The sequence below is a fragment of the Mercenaria mercenaria genome, chromosome 3 (genome assembly GCF_021730395.1).
Source record: "Mercenaria mercenaria strain notata chromosome 3, MADL_Memer_1, whole genome shotgun sequence".
NCBI classification, from domain to species: domain Eukaryota; kingdom Metazoa; phylum Mollusca; class Bivalvia; order Venerida; family Veneridae; genus Mercenaria; species Mercenaria mercenaria.
Window position 1 is genome coordinate 3382272 of NC_069363.1, and position 18032 is coordinate 3400303.

At 35.3% G+C, this 18032-nt stretch overlaps 1 protein-coding gene across 5 annotated transcripts in view; it reads left to right on the plus strand.

Annotated features, from left to right (window-relative positions):
• The first annotated feature begins 3851 nt into the window (after positions 1-3851).
• Positions 3852-18032, plus strand: part of LOC123525571 (leucine-rich repeat-containing protein 74A-like) — a 39302-nt gene continuing 25121 nt past the window's right edge. For 2 of the 5 annotated variants that reach the window (XM_053537755.1, XM_053537758.1), the window contains exons 1-9: positions 3853-4018; positions 5209-5341; positions 6913-7066; positions 8944-9119; positions 9657-9764; positions 11704-11797; positions 12373-12422; positions 13796-13877; positions 16018-16103. In XM_053537755.1, the coding sequence (XP_053393730.1) occupies positions 5261-5341; positions 6913-7066; positions 8944-9119; positions 9657-9764; positions 11704-11797; positions 12373-12422; positions 13796-13877; positions 16018-16103 (831 nt within the window). In that variant the 5' untranslated portion in view covers positions 3853-4018; positions 5209-5260. Of the gene's footprint in view, positions 4019-5208; positions 5342-6234; positions 6379-6912; positions 7067-8943; positions 9120-9656; positions 9765-11703; positions 11798-12372; positions 12423-13795; positions 13878-16017; positions 16104-18032 lie in introns of those variants that run through there. The other 3 variants (XM_053537756.1, XM_045304715.2, XM_045304714.2) reach the window with 3 other exon arrangements.

Consider the following 18032-nt stretch of genomic DNA (forward strand, 5'->3'; position numbering starts at 1 on the left):
ACACAAAAGTATTAAAAGTAAAATTTGTGGGGGAGTTATAGTGTGGGAAGGAGGGAAGAGAGTGTGGAAGTTGAACATACATAGTATCATGCTGAGAGACAATATCAAAAAACTTACAAAAACTTTTTGCGGGGAGTGGGGTGGGGAGGGTAAGTTGGATAAAGATATGGGTACCGTGGATGGATGTTAGGTAGACGGGGTCTTCATATCCCGTATAAAGAAACACAACAAACTAATAGTAATTGGACACTAATTCAACCTGTGTGATCTAGGACAGTTGAAAAGGCCTGAAAGTTCGGTCAAAGTTCCTTGATTTTTCGAAACTTCAGAATATACGACGTATAAATGTCTATAGGAAAATCACAATTTTGATAACATTTTCACAAACAGAAATATTTCTACAGATGAATGTAGATTTTAATGAATCTTTTCGTAGTTATAAATACACATGGTGCAACATAGTGTATACATTCCTGTGCTTGATTTTTAGATATTTTCCAATGTTTAAAGAATTCCGCATATTTCAAGCTGATTTTAAGACATATTTTGGAATTAGGTAACGTGTCAGATGTTTTAACTTCATACTATTCCTTACAAAGATAATAACGTTGCCTTTGTCATGAATTTACTCACCATTTGCCATTAATTCCGAAAACTGTATTAAAAAAAAGACCGTAGTAGCCTCCATTTTAAAACTATAATTGTGTGGTTAGCTCAATTGTTTCGATTGTTTTAATTATGTTGTAGTATAGTTTGCTCCTAAAACTTTCATGTAAAGTAGCTAAGATACCTACATTAGGTAAGTAGGCGGGTGTTAGAAAGTAGACTGGCGAGCCTTCTTTTGTTTCTCAAATAGAAAAGTATGCTATGAAGAACAGAACGCAGCTATAGATAGTTAAATTTAGATAGGCAGATATATTCTTGTGTAAAATGTGCATATTTCTGACGTATATTTATGCCGTGTTACGTGAATATGAAAATCTTCTAACTGATACGTCCTAGACTATATCAGACTGGCAGGTCGATACTGTACAGGTCTAGTAATGAGAAAACACTTACTACCCGGGCAGCCATGTCCATGTCTAATTCATATAAACTACGTGCGTCCCTGTTTGCATCAAATTTGTTTTTAATGTATGATTTCGAATTTACTACAAAACCAAGTAGCGATACAACTGTTTGATGTACCTATTCCCTAACATACACTGACGAGATAAAGAAACGCCTCATTCAAACTCGGTATACAATTTTTCGTTAACCGTGATTCAAAATTAGAAAAGAACAATTCCATTCGCAAATTAGATGCTTTACAAGAATTTATGGTCAATAAGAAATCATTTCATTGTCGCATTATGCTTAAATCTTGAATTTTAATAGCCCGGTCGGAGAAATTGCATTAGAAAAATCAGTAGCGCGTGTGGCCACCTCTGCTAGCAACCACAGCAGCAAGGCGACGCCTCATAGAGCCGCACCAGTTGCGTAACAGATACCGTGGGATTCTGGCCCACTCCTGGTGCAGCGCTGCTACCAGTTCCCGGACGTTTGCTGGCTTGGGTTGACGTTGGCGTAACCGCCGTCCGAGATAATCCCACGCGTGTTCAATCGGATTGCAGTCCGGTGAACACGCCGGCCAAGGTAAAAACATTAATGTTTTTTAGCCTGTAGAAAGTTCCTGGTGACGCGTGCAACGTGAGGTCGCGCGTTGTCGTGCTGTTAGACTAATCCTTGACGTTGACGGAATAAAGGGACAACTACATGACGTAATATCTGGTCGATGTAACGCCTGGCTGTGAGATTAACTGGCAAATGACGAGTTGGGACTTAAACCTATGGTTGATTGCTGCCCACACCATTACTCCACCTCACCGTAACGATTGGGTGCTCCAAAACGCAATTGTTTGCGTAGCGTTCATGGCGTCGTCTATAGACACGGATACGTCCGTCGGCGTTCCACAAGTTGAAACGCGACTCGTCACTGAACACTACGTTCTGCCAACGCTGGCCGCGATGGTTGCGGGCCCAAATAAGACGTTGTTGACGGTTGCGTAACGTTAGAATTAGACCGCGGTAGGGCCTACGACAGGTAATTCCGCGTTCTCTGAGTCGATTTCTCACTGTATGTCGACTAATTGGACGTCCACGGTTACCTACAACTATACGTGACGTAGATTGCGCCGTCACAAATCTGTCACGTAAATGACGTTGACGTATATAATTATCCTGTCGTATTGACGTTACACGTGGTCTACCTGAACGTGGTCTATCGATAGACGTTCCCGTGTCTCTACACGTCGAATAAGTCGCACAATTGTCGAACGAGAGACGTTAAAACGTCTAGCAACTTGTTCCTGCGTTCGCCCACATTCAAGCATAGCCAAAACCTGAGCCCTCTCTTCAGAATTCAGCCTCGGCATTACGAAAACTAATGTTTTTTTCAGAGAATAGCTGAAAATATGGTTGTGTGTCGTATTACACATGTACATGTGCAAAAATCGTTCAATCAAACCACATGGTTTACATGCACGGACTGCACGAGGAAATCATGACCAGGTACATGAAGTGAACAAATGGCTGAATGAAATCGCGCGAGTTTTTGTTCACTGTGTTTGTCGGTCAGAGTACATGTAGATTTACTACACTTCACAACAATTAAAAGCGTTAGGAAAAAAATAACGCCAAATTTCAATGAGGCGTTTCTTTATCTCGTCAGTATAGGTTTTCATGAATTGCTACTTTATTCCTGCAAGATTAAGTGCAAGATTAAGTGAAAGATTACATTAGTTTTAAGGTATTTGAGAGTGGTAGAAGGATTTTTTTTAATTTATAAGATATGTGTATAATGTCATTTTTATTCTCAACACATATTGTTTTCCTTTGGCAAAGTCAAAATTATGCAAAAAAAGTCGAAATATTTAAAAGAAATTGCACGGGAAGGTTGCTATCATAGTCAATAAGACATCATGAAAATTTTAATACAATTTATGAACAGATAAAGTCACAATTCAAATTTGGCTAAATTTAAAAGAAAAAAAAATATGTTCCTAAAATGACTTAAATTTTTAATGGAAAATAACTCGACAAAATCGTTATATGTGTCGCATCCGCAGGCTGGTCTGGATCCATGCTGGCCGCAAATGCACTGTGTTGGTTGTGTCATAGTGCGGCTCATATGGCGACTACTAATAAAGCGATCAAGAAATTTGAAAATTTTAACAGTTCCCATTACCACTTAATGATGTGTATTATATCAGATTTAAACAGATCTCAAGGGTAAAAGTTCATAATATCAAACCTCTGAGCCCGGGACCTTCTTCATTCATTTTTATAATAGATATGTCTTATATATTGTAACAGATGCACTTGCATTATTTCTGTGCACTTTAGCTTGAATGTGACTCCACTATATCTGTTATCTATACTAAATATACCATTAGCTGTTCACCATTTTATTTTTTTATAAAACAGCATAGACCTAACATGATTTTAATTTAATTTTTAGATATCAATTAAAAGGATTAACACCGATACAACACATTAGATACTCAATCTAATGCTACTTTTTACATACCCTTACGCTCAACTACACGCCAAGTTTATGATGTAGACTGAATTTGAGACAAAACAAAGACGACAGTCGTTTATCGCCGACACGAATATAGAATTCCATTCTTTATATATTTTCATGTTTTTGTCCCTAATAAAACATTGTATGTATTTTTTCAACAATGTACTATTTTCCTTTTCAGAAATAAAGTTATATCACCCGTGTCCTACCTTCATTTGTCTTACATTTGACTTTCTTTGTTTTGTCCATAGTGTCTTTGTCAAAACTTAATGAACGATTATTATCTATGTCGTAAAGATTGAAAAACATGATAGAAAAGTGAAATGTGTGTGTTTAGGTCGGACTTTTATGACCATAATTATTAATATATGTTAATGCTTGCTCAAATGGATTAGATTAAATGAATGTAACGAGGATTAGCAAAATTAAAGAAATTTGAAAAGAATGAATAAGGTGTGTATATTGTATTTAATGACCTATTCGGAACTCTATTGACCGGCTTTATTATAGACTTAAGCGAAAACAATCTGCATTGTAATTATTTTAAAAGAGAAATGTGGTAATGACATTGCCAAGGGGTACTTGATCTTTAAGCTTTAAAGTTTTCTTATGAAATTGTATCGACGTTATTCCAATTCGAACAAAACCGTGCCACTATACCTGCCTCATAAGAGTTAAAATTGACGTTTTTATCGTTATTTACGGTTTTGTAAACGCAGATTTTCAGTCTTCGGAAAATTCCGAAAAAAATAGCTCTGAATTTCATGTGTTGCAGAAAAGCTTTTAATATAACAGAAACAAAAGCATCACATTCAGTGGCATTGTCCCGGTTTTGTTATCTCCCTTCATGTTTTTTGCTTCATCCTCTTTTGTCAAATTTTATCTTGAAGGATTTTAGGTATCGTTTCAGTCGAATCACAAAATATACATCATTTATAATTAATATATAAAATAAACGTAAAACAAATGACAAATTCTTTTTGGTACATTAGGATTCGTTGCAGCAAATTAACGGTATGAAATAGACCACCGAAAAAAGTCTAGGCTAGACGAATATTTTAAAGAGACATATTGACTCCTCTCAATGATGAAACGTCATTTTCGTTGACTTAATCAGGGACCTATTATATATACCACTAATAATTTAATACCATATGAATTTCACGCTGTGTACATTTCAATAAACACTAATGTCTGAAGAACGTAATGGTTCTTAAGCCTTATAAATCTGTTTTCAATAAACTTTTATTTATAAATAAAGTTTCAAGTGAGTTATTGCGAAAAAGTACATTATCAATATAAATAAGCATTTCCTCCATCGAATTTATTCAAATATTCATACGTTTTGATTTTCAGTTTTTTATAATGTTGGAAATCATTGAAATTGACCGTTTTAAATTGCCAAAAGAAAAATCTCATTATATAGAAAAAGGATTATTTCGTTCGTTTAAGGTTTAAATGAAAGGCTTAATAGCTATGTGACATACTAAACAATGAATCGCAAACGATCCGAATTTCTGATTAAGTTAACTAATTGTTCTATTGTTAAAACTGAACAACATGGATATTATCTTTTTCGTTTTTAACAAATGGTGACTCTTCAAATAGATACATGTTTACGTTACTTTATTTTGTAAATACAGAAGAAGAAAATCTAAAATTAAGTAGCAGAAAGTGTAAACTTAACAAAACGAAATGACAACGTACGCAGTACATATCCAGTCAAAGAAACTGTCAACATCAAACCCTAATTTGAAGGCTGTAGGACATAAAGGGGTGAGTGGCATTGTATTTCAGTGCTTTCTTTAAAGGGGAACGCTTCCAGGTTGATGACAATTATTTACAAAATCTACAAACACTTCTATTTTTTTTGCATGATAACAAAGTGTAATTTGTCAAATAACTTGTCAAATGCTTTTTACATATATGTAGATATATTGCGTCGATTTTTCTAATATCGTAAACGCCTGTCTTTTTTATTGACACTGCTACCACAGACATAAGAACAGATTTCAATCGAATTGTTGTCTTAAATATTTGTACATACATCGCGTGTTGCTGAAAATGGATTTTTTTGTTTTTTTGACTTTAGTACATTATTTCACTTATATAGATATCATGTAGAAATGGGTGGGGAATTAGTGTTCATGGAATTTGTGTTCTGATATTTGTTATTTCAAATGTATCTACACTGAAGAAAATTCAAACTTACATTTTACAAACTTTTTTAAAGGTCAGTATTCTCTTCTTCCTATTACTTGAGGTTAATTTCAAATATATATGCATATTTCCAGTTTACTTTGAACCTCCATTATACTTGAGATTCTCTTTATAAAACAACAGAAGCGTTTCATTACAGGAATTAAGCTGTCCTATTAACTCATCATAACTACATTATCAACATTTTAAGTACCAAACCATGTACGCTTCGGGTTTATTTTCTGTCTTTGATCCTGAAATACCATTCCGCGGCTGCCTAATTGACCGTTAATTAACAAACGTGCAATAAAAAGACGTGCGCGCATCGATTGCGCAAATAGAACTAACGAGAATTGGAAACGCATCTTCTGCCCATTATCGTCTGCTGATTGATACAATTAATTTAGAAAATATCAATAATTTCCCGCGAAATCGATGTAGTTTAGCAGTTATGTTTAATCATTGCTTAACGGTCTACCCGATACTGTAACAGAACGTATCAATTTTCAGTTCTGTTTTAATATGTTAAATGGATGATTTTTAGGATGTTGTTAAATGGATGATTTTTAGGATGTTGTTAAATGGATGATTTTGAGGATGTAGAGATATGCATTGTAAGTTTTATTGCGATACTAACCTTAACATGTTGTTATTTTTACTTTTACTTGCTTTTGTATTTGAACTTTTTTGTAAACCGTAATGTGAACATGAATATTTTTCTTTGCAACTGCGGTAATTTCATTTAACAAAACCCTATTGAACAAAACATATACATTGTGATTATCTTTCAAGGAAGTGAAAATCAGAACATACAGTTCTTACGAAAAAAAAAAAAAAAAAAAAAGAACGTTTTGCTGGATAACAATATTCATATAAGATACAAAATGAATGAGTGTTAGCGGTTAGCAAGTTAGGCCACAAGTTGCTGTCCGTCCAGGTTCGATTTCCTGATGGTACTTTAGCAGCAGGGCCTATAATTTATTCTACGGATTTCATATGGTAGTTACCTTCGCTCCAACAAGAAATAAATTCGTCAACTAATTCCATGTGGAGACTTCGTCTACTACCCACGCTTAAGAAAATAACATTTATCTTGAGAAAAGGAGGTTAAAATCATTTTGAACCACTTCAAATCGTTGTATTTTCAGTTAAAGTCCGGTCATTCGAGCAGGGTGGATCACCGCTCCGATGTACGATCTCGGGCACATCTTACAGCAACGCCACATAGTGCAAGCAAACAGACTTCCGCACAAAATAAGCCTCTGACAGATGAAGATCTTGAAACGGTTCTTGATTTCTCAGGTAAATTTATTTCTTGTTAAAAGTCGTGTTCATATGCAAATTTTAAGTTTTAGAATGAATACTGTTCATGTACAGACTCTGTAAACATAAGATTACATTCTTGTTAGGTTTCGTGTACCCCAGTTGGCAAATCACATTCGCTGAGTGCACCGATAACTTTAGTCTTTTCAATGAGTATAAACGAATGAAAACAATCGAGGTATACTTGTGTTTTGTCGTTTAATTTACCTGTTTCATTATTCAACTGGTTAAACCCTCGGGGATCAATTATTTCGCAGTTGAAGCCGGAACTGTGCTAAGTCAGGCGGCAAACCACTTCCTTAATTATTGTTACGCAATAATCCTGTATATCGTCATCGTTTTATAATTTTTCCGACATATTCTGTCGCGTAAGATGTTTGTACCAAGATGAAAATCATTGGAAAACAGTTCTATTTAAGGTATCATGTAAAATCTATATATTTTTGCATTTTCTTTGTTTCTCTGTTTCAGTCATTGGGTCTTTGCACAGGTCCTACATAGGTTTATGTGCGTTTCTATTTATGTAGTAGCTGCTTACAATCACATTGATAACAACTCAAACCTCATTTCTTACGGCTATAGTGTTCCCCTCGTTCTCCCCAATATATTGTTCTGTTACATCCCTAGCTATATCTTTAACATCAATATTTTATGGTGATTTTATATCCGTCATTAATCTAATACAAATAAACATGTATTGATCTACATCCTTCTCATTTCTTACGATTCATCAGTCAATCTCTTCCACACAACTGTCGTTCATAACCTACATTTTACGCAGGCATTAGACTACATATGGCCATTTTAACAATACATTTTTCTCAATATAGACCATATGCAGTATTGTCATTTCGCAAACGTTAGTTACCTGCGCTAAACAGATCTGTTCGAGAAAAATAAACTAGAAACTGATCAGCTACTTTTCCCACCATTTTAGGTAAAACAGTACGCGTATGAAAAATATTCTTTAAGGTAGTTCTGCACGTTTAGATCGAAACATTTTCTGCAATGTAGAATTTGATTAAACTCTGATTTTTCAAAACTTCAGAATATACCTTAAAAATTCAGCAAATAAAAAAGATATGGTCGTGTGTTTGATTTTTTGCTAGACTGATTTGAAAAATCTGGACATCACGCAATATTTCATAATGGGAGTCTATGGGAAAATCATAACTTTCATAACATTTTCGGTAATAGAATTTTTTCTACAATGCAGTTTTGATAAAACTTCTCGGAGTTGTAAATAAACACATGGCCTATAATTTGGTGAAATAAAATTTATAGGTCCGTGTGCTTATTTCTGAGATATTTGACCATGATTAAAGTGAACCGGACATTTCACGCTAATTTTAAGACATTATTTTGAATTTTTTAACGTGTCCTATGTTATGATATCGTATTTTGACTTTAGAAATATAGCAGCAGTGCCACTGTAATAAATTTACTCACAGGTTTCCATTAATTCATAAATTGATTTTCATTTCCATACGCCGAAACCAGGCTTTATTCTGTGTTTTCCGGATAAATGACGTTACGCCATCACTTCCGGTTTTTCAAACGTGCAGAATTACCTTAAATGGCCATAAACAGGTCAAAATGACACATTATTCATATTCAAACATTTTTGGATACATGTATATGCTATTTCATATCTGCTCTCTTACATTATGTCTTGTCTCCCTTCCAAAAATAATTAGCATGCAGCAGTCAACCATTATCTGCGTAATTGGTCAACCAAATGCAAATAACTGTGGTGTTATATCCGCTTTTGAAGCGACAGTTGAAAAACGACAAGCCTGTAGGTGGTTTATGGGTAATCCTAAAGCAACTGTCTAACATAGCTTATTTATTTGCAGAGGAAGAGGTACCTTATGATGAAACGGGAAAGAAATGTTATTCCAGAGCGTGTCAGAAACTGGACGTTGTTCCGTCTTCATACATACTGACAAAACTTTCCAACTCAAAAACCATAGATTGTAAACATTATGGTCTAGGACCGAAGGGAACGATGGCATTATCTATAGCTCTTGTTGTAAGCTTGTAGAATAGATTTTAAAAAGAATACGTTAACATAAATGTTATCATTATCAGTAATTGATATACATTGTCTGGTTTTAAGGTATTTTATGTGGTGACTTTCTATATTAAGTGCTGGTTTTACCTCCCACAGGATACTGGTATTTTCATAAGTTAAAATGTGGTCATAAATAAATTATTGTGTTTGTTAGTTGACCTCAACGAAATATGTGGGTCAGTATGATAAATAATTGGATTCGTCACACCAATTTATCATAACGACTCCACATATTTCTGTGGAGGGTACAAAACCTAAGAACAAACCCAAGGATTACTGATATCAGGCACGGGCTGGCACCTGGTTAGAACTACTTCATTCAGATAGAATTTCAATCTTGATACAGTGTAAGTGATTTGAAATCGGATTCCTTTACCACGCGGCTTCGGAGGTTGCTTCGTAGTGTTAGTATTGATAATTACTACTATTGTTTACTTAAATCAAACCAGTTTGGATAATTATTACTACAGTAAATAACGATTGAATGTATTTCAGATAAATTCCAGAGTTTCATCATTAAATCTTCGAGGAAATGATATCGGTCAAAAGGGAATTTCATACATACAGAAAATGATCAGTGAAAGTCATACATTAACAGAACTCGTGAGAAACCTTTTATTCTTTTTCAAGATTGTGTTTGGTACTTTTCTTTAGACTATTTATTTTCTTTTGCTATGCCGTCATTCTTCGGCCCATAGATGCTATTTAACAAGCACAGTCGTGGTTTTCCGTTAAAGTCAAAGAATGCCGAAATCACTTGAAGAAAATATGACTGAGCCGCGCCATGGGAAAACCAACATAGTGGCTTTGCGACCAGCATGGATCCAGACCAGCCTGCGCATCCGCGCAGACTGGTCAGGATCCATGCTGTTCGCTTTTATAGCCTACTGCAATTGGAGAAACCTTTAGTGAACAGCATGGATCCTGAACAGACTGCGCGGATGCGCAGGCTGGTCTGGATCCATTCTGGTCACAAAGCCACTATGTTGGTGTTCTCATGGCACGGCTCATGTGATTAAACGGAGATGGCAGACAGTCATTAATGGTCTTAATTGCCTATTTTGTGCTGCAAGTTACTCAGTGGATACTACTTCTATATGAATACTTTGAGGGAGGTGTATTATCATAAATTTTATCATTATTACTTTAGACATTGTAGAATATACAACCTCAGCTTATATGAGGGTAGCAAATCGTAATGAATATCTATACGATAAGCGTTCGGCTAAAGTCTGAACGCATTACAAACAAACAAATGTATTCAGTGATCTGAATTGTTTCTTTTGAGCCTGTAACAGTAATGTATTATTTAAGAACGTAAGAATCCTTTCTGCGTGAACGATGAAATTGACTTTCCTATTTTTATCATATTAGTCTAATGTATGTTAAGGTTTAGGTGTATGACCGGGTGCTCTGTCTTGATGAAACGTTGAGTAATAGGCCAAACCTTCTGGAACTATGCACATTTTTGACATTAAATTGCCAATAAAAGGTTTAAAACGACTAAAACAACTGTAAATAATTAAGACAGACTTTGTTTTAGTTTCGAATCTCAGTTTGTCTTGAAACGAGACTCTTCCTAGCAATGAACCATGTAGCAACAGAAAAACGCTTAATCCAATTGCACGATTTCTTACACAGCCTATAGGTACGTCATTTATTTGCTGCAGCGCTGGACTGAAGTGAAGAACTTTGCATTTTGTGTAACTTTTACATTAATTTATGTAAACGAGACAACTGTTAGTATTGAGAGACACTTCATACATTTTTGCCATATGTCTGAATGTAAGTATTTTTGCATGATACAAGCAGTATAGACTAATAAGCGTTGATGTTGTTGCTGTATGTCGTTTATAACGTTTTCCAAATCTACCAGTTTCACTGTAACCCAGTTTTGTTATGGCCTTTTGGTAATCAGCGTAAGGAAGCTTTATATCCAAGCTCCACTTTTTTCGTACACCTTTATGAATGGTTAGTATCCAAAAGCCCAAGCACTAATGCTCAATAAATGAGCCGTGCCATGAGAAAACCAACATAGTGGGTGTGCGACCAGCATGGATCCAGACCAGCCTGCGCATCCGCGCAGTCTGGTCAGGATCCATGCTGTTCGTTTTCAAAGCCTATTGGAATTAGAGAAACTGTTAGCGAACAGCATGGATCCTGACCAGACTGCGCGGATGCGCAGGCTGGTCTGGATCCATGCTGGTCGCAAACCCACTATGTTGGTTTTCTCATGGCTTGGCTCAAATTATGCGTCCAACTTAGAAGTTTTCGAATCAAAGTACATGTATGATAATGAAATCAGTGCAATGCACAGACTTTGAAATTCTTCGGCAAAAATGAATTTCATATGTTCATTCATAAGATGGACACATCTCCTATGACAAATACTTACAATATTTCAATAAGGTTAAAATACCAACATCCTTTTTGCTCAATGTTTCGTCATCATTTATTCATTATTCAGACAAACTGTTACAAACATTATGCAGTTTAGGTTGACTGTTTGCTTTGAGTCACGTCAAATCCCTTTTAATTCCAGAATATTTCAGACAACAAAATTGGCAGTTACGGGGCTATTGCAATACACAAAATGCTAGCTGATAATCGCAGCTTACGTAAACTAGAAATGTCAGGTATGCACTTAACCTTTAGCCTGCTGGCGGCAAGTGATTCTGCGTTTGCGACCAGTGCAGACCAAGATCAGCCTGCACATCCTGGTCTACACTGTTCGCTATTCAGTCAGTAAATTTTCAGTGAACACCTTTTCAAATAATAAATAGTATTGCCAAAATTGAATGATGGACCAGTCCATTTTAGAAATTTAGCAGGCTAAAGGTTAAATATCAACGATATGAATGTCAGAAAAGTGTTAACCATTCATATCGTGTATATTAAACTACAAATGTATTCCTAATAAAATATCAACGATGTGAATTTCAGACAAGTGCTAGCTATTCGTGTGTTTCAAAATCAAATGGTTTATTGGAATCTAATATGAAACATTCTCTTCTGTTAGTTCTTTTTTCGTTTCCAGATTTAAAACTAAAATATGTTAATTGAATTATATTATATAAGGAAATTCCTATTGGAATGAATTTCTTTTCTTTTTTTTTCTTTCTTTTTTTTTTTTGGTAAATAAAAAACACTTAAATATTAACGTTATCTATCAAAAAGATCTTAGGTATGAAGACAATTTTCCTTATTTCAGGTGAAGAGTTTACAAACTCGGATGCTGTTCAATTAGCAAAATCAATTCAGGTAAGATCAGAAGATTTTGAACAAACTACATACACGACATGATATGCGTCTTTTCTCTTATAAAATAGTAAGGCACTTCCTTTTTTTGTGTTTAACGTCAAATTGACACAGTTATATGTCATATGGCATCATCCCAGTCTTTGGTGGAAGTGGAAGACCCTAGGTGACCTAGGACATTATCTCATCACAAGCGGGCACATGGGCAGAACCACCGACCTTTCTTAAGTCAACTTGACGACTGTCTCACAGAAAAAAACTCGCACACCCGAACAAGATTTCGAACCCACATCGTTGAATTACAATTGATTCGAGGACTTTAACCACTCGGCCACAGCGTAAGTCTCTTCCGTATTTGTTTGCAATTTAGAAATATTACATAGTTTTGTTTATGATAAGAAGAATAGTACAGGAAACTTAAAATTTTTCATAACTCCTGGTTTCGAAGAAAAGTAGGAGAGTGAACAAAGAGGTTAAGATTAATAATATCTGTCATGTGTTTACGAATTGGATAGAAATATTACCGCCCATGCGCAGGTGGCCGAGGGACGGATATTTCCATCCGATTCGTAAACACATGACTGATATTTTTTCTTGCATATCGTATACATGTTAGCATTTTATTCTGGCAGATTATTTTTCTTGCATACCGTATTTTACAAATAACAGATAGATAGAAATACTTTATTTGTAGCACTCTTTCTTATAGTAGAGCGCGGGAAATTAACGTCCGTAAGCAGATGTGACGTCATGATGTTTTGCGTTACGTACAATGACAAAGTTCCACTTTAGTTTTATCGTTTGTAGCATAACGTTATGTACTACGGTAAACTAACGTATTTTGAATCGAGAAATATACTATAAGGAACGGAGAGAAACTATCAAGGTACATGCTTTTTTCGTGTTTTTACATGAACAATATTTTATCAGTGCACGAACAACTAGTTGTCATTAACAGCACGAGAGTTATCTGGCATGGGGGTGCCAGATGGGTTTTGCCGGCATGGGTAAAATCACCGGAAACGCCAGTCCGGTGTGCAAGAAAAATGTACACGTATTGTAAACACGAGAAAGTGCTTCCTTTGGTACATAAAAATGACAAAAATCAAGTAACATATATGTCTAGAGCCCTTTTTATACGCTCGAAATTAGCAATTTCGTGCCCGCACTGCAACTCTTTAACCCCTTCAAGAATTTCGAAGAAACTTGACAAAATGTTCACCATATCGAGACACCGTGCAGAGTTCATGTTTCGGATGCCTCGAATCAAGGTCAAGGTCACACTTAGGGGTCAAATGTCATACCTTCGGGCGTATATTGCTCCGCATGACGGTGCTCTTGTTTAGAAATGCAAACGCTACTTTCTCTCTTTTCAGGACCACCCGGAGCTGGAACATGTAGACCTTAGCCACAATAATTTTGGGGATGAGTCAGCTGCCTTATTTGAAGAAATGATATGTAAGATAAATTCATATCTCTGTTTACGACACCTCCAGAGAGCAAACACCTCTCTACTTCATCTAATATGTTTCCTTTAGAACAGAACAGAACAGAATAGAAATTTTATTAAGTCTTGTAGAGATTTACCCTAAGCCTTCTTTACACAAGGGAAACAATCCGTTTGTATAGTGAAATTGTTGAGTGAACACCGTTTCTTAATCCTAATCCTGCCCATGTTTTATCAGTGCAAAGGAAAAGTAACCTATCTATAATAACTGCCATGTATCATTACACAGTTATGCATCTAACAGTCTCGAAATTTATTTCTTCGATTTTCTCATATTTCTAGATATTTTTCCCATACTTTGACGCATATGTATGGGTAGTTGAGATTGTTCTCTTTCCAGCAGTAGCCTTTTCAATATATTTCACCTTGTGAAATTCTGTGGGTTTTGACTTTTTTCAAAAAGTCGTCTGTTTGTTGACAAATTTCACCACAAAAATTGCCCTACTTTCCCCAGGGCAATCAATTATTTGATCTTTACATAGTTTTGTATTCAGGTTGCTAATCCATGTGGCAAGTATGCATGCTTTTTTCATGGTTAGAGGTAAAAAGTGGGTAGTTTGCACAAGGTTCTAGGTCAATAGTCACCTAAGCCTATCATAAAGTATTTGCGGAGTTGTCTCCATTTTTCCAAATATTTCATCCGGGATCATTTTTTTCAGCTCAAATAACTCTTTTTCGGGAAATGGTTTTTTAATAATTTTTTAAGTCCTTGTATTTGATGCAGTTAACTTCACATACATCTAATATAGATAGCTCCTACTTGAAGTTTGTATTTTTAGTTACAATGCCTATCTTATGCATATACAGCACATCGACATAAACCAGTATAAATAAAAACATGATCATGACAACAATGGTAATAATTAAGACAGTAAAATAATGACAATCAAATTGAAAAGAATGTTTATAAAGTACAAGTTTAAAAGGATAACATATAACAGAGCTGCGGTGGCCTAATGGATAAGGCACCTGCCCCGCATTCGGGAGGTCGAAGGTTCGAGCTCTGTCAGAGGCGGGACTTGTTACTGAAGAGAGACCGTTTGGTGAGCCGCCAGCTAGTTAAATAATGGTTACCGATTGTCTACCTGCCTGGTGCCTGGCATTTAAAAAAAACAGGAATCGGGAAGTAATGCTGTTCAATGTATGTAGGTGTCTCGTAAGACAACTTGGCTGGCCCTTTCAGTATGGGTAACACTATAATGAGCACACACTTTACTTTACTTTTATAACAAATAATGCTTCAGTTACATAATTTAATATACATTTTTTACAATTAAGTCTTATTCAATATATTGTTTCTCTTTATTTGAAAGCTTTGATCAAATATACAGAAATTTTATGAAGCAATGGTTTTCATCGTATATCTTTTCCAATTAGATTAATTTTTAAGTTAGTCAACATATAAAAACAATACCCTGTGTACAACAAAAATATTTTGTGGTATTTGCTCTGTGGGGGCTGTATAATACATTGGTCAGGAAGATGCATTTCAGGCACCGACCTCCAGATTGTGTGACAAAAAAAAAAGAAGATAATTAATTATTGCTTTATTTCTTATAAAGCTTTAAAACTCAATTAATGACAGATTATATGTTATGGAAACACATGAGAATTAGTTGATTTTGCAAAATTTTCCATTCAAAATTGAAAAGCGTTTTCGGGGTACCGGAGGTATACCGCCTTTATAAACCTTGTATTTAACAACCGATAAGTACGTATTACTCCGTGGCATATTGGTCAAGAACGCCGGAAAGGTTTTATTGCCGCGGTGGCCCGGGTTCGATTCCCAACTCGGGCATGTCTTATTCTTTTCAACTGGCATTTTTAAGATAGTTTAGAAAAGAAAACTCATGTTCTAATTTTCGTAATATGACCAAACTTCAATTTTAAAGAAAAATCATTTTTAGCCTAAATCTGGAGGTCAATGCCTTTAATACAATGATATTTTGATACATGCTTATTCATTTTATTCATTTTCGTTTCATTTGAACTTTTGAACTTAGTCTATTCTTTTAGATAACATTATCAACGCTAAACGCACAAGCATTTTTATATTGTATTTATCCAAAATGGCACATTTATCTATTATAGCTGAAAATATTGCACTACAAACATTAGATCTCAGTTGGAATCAGTTCAGGAAAGAAGGTGCTCGTCAAGTAGCTAAAGGCCTAAAGGTAACTGCAAATATTTACCAGATATGGCGGGAATTTCAGCTTCGATTTAAAGTGATATAGTAATATAATGACATTTTATTTTTATCAGAATGAATAACATGTAGAAAAAGTAATTTTTGTTAAGGTTATTAGATTTGTATCGAGATATATTAATGAGTGCTGCAGCGGAAGTACTGCGCATTAGAATATTTCATTGCGCTATTAAAGATCAAGTGCATAATTTTATGTCAATCTAATAATCATTTTTATTACATACACATATTCCATTTATGATTATTACATAAAAGATACAAATTTGTTGGAAACAATCGTTTTAAAAAATTTTTAAACGCGACGACACGCATGAAACTTGCGTCTGAAATGACGTCACGCACGCATGAAATCTTAACTTCATTATCGAAAAATATTGACGTTGAAAATTCCATTTGAACTCATTATGTCTCCCACCACACAGTGATGTGGGAGACATACTGATTTACTCCAGTCTCTGTGTGTGTGTGTGTGTGTCTGTCTGTCTGTCTGTCTGTCACAAAGCTTGTCCGCACTTTAAGTCAAACATTTCTCATCCGATCTTCACCAAACTTTAAAAAAATGTGTCTGCCAATAAGTGCCCGGCCAAGTTCGATAACTAGCCAAATTGGCATAGGCACTTCGGAATTATGGCCATTGAATTACCAAAAACACTTGCGCAGATTTGCCCCCAAACCGGCGCCTATACTACTGGTAGTATAGGCGTCCTTTTGGTGTCCAGAAAGCGCATGCACATGTGGATTAAGTAAACAGTAAATAAAGACTGACTTACTACTTAGATGATTAGGCAGTTGTGGGTGAGTAGTTATATATATGGGGGTGCGAGCACACTTTTGACCCAAATTAATTTTAACCCTTGACCTAAACCGACCAATGCTGACCAATTTCAACAAATTTAAAACAAATTTTAACAAATTATTGTTAAAACCTATAGTAAAATATGATTAAAGATAATTTTAAACACTTCCACCAAATATTTGCCAAAATCCTGCCAAGTGGCAGCAATGTGGCAGTCGCTGCCAACTTGACAAACTTTTGGCAGAACGTTGGCAAACACAAATTCAACCAATCAAAAGTCTGCCATTTTTCTGCCAAGTGGCAGCAATGTGACAATGTCTGCCAACTTGGCAAACTTTTGGCAAAACTTTGGCAGATTATTTTTATTGATAAAATGTAACTTATTTGATCTTATTTTGAATTAATAACTACATTATTAGGGTACACATAGTAATTAAAACTTTAATTAAGCTTTTAATTAACCCTTTAATCCAAAAGTCTGCTTCTACCAGAGGATATAGGTTCATCCGATATGTAGAATCTAATGTAACTACCTATCAAAAGCATAAATGTTAATTCTGTAGATGCTGAATCGTCATACGGGTGAATATCAAACATTGTTCCTTGTTTTAGATAAATTTTAATTTTTTTCTTATACATAGATATTAACTTATCAGTGTCAAAGTCCTCAGCTGCCTCAGCTGTTATATTTACATTATCAAATATATCAAATAAAACATCATCCTGAGGCCTATCATTCCGCCACCTAAATATAAAATGTGATATTGGGCTTTTAGTCGGTTTATACGGTTCACCCGGAGAGCTCGCACCCTTTAATAAAATCTTAATATCTATTATATAAGTTCCGGTTTTTCCGACTATAAACACACCACTCAAAAGCATATTTAGTACATCTATTTTATATTGTTGGTTTATGCTTATAAAATCTTTATAATCTAAGATAATTCCAGGTCTTATTTCAAATATATTTAAATAGTTCAGATCGGCCATATTTTTAGCTCATCTGATTTTTTGAAAAAAAATGATGAGTTATTGTCATCACTTGAGCGGTTGTCGGCGTCGGCGTCGGCGTCGGCGTCGGCGTCGGCGTCTGCGTCGGCG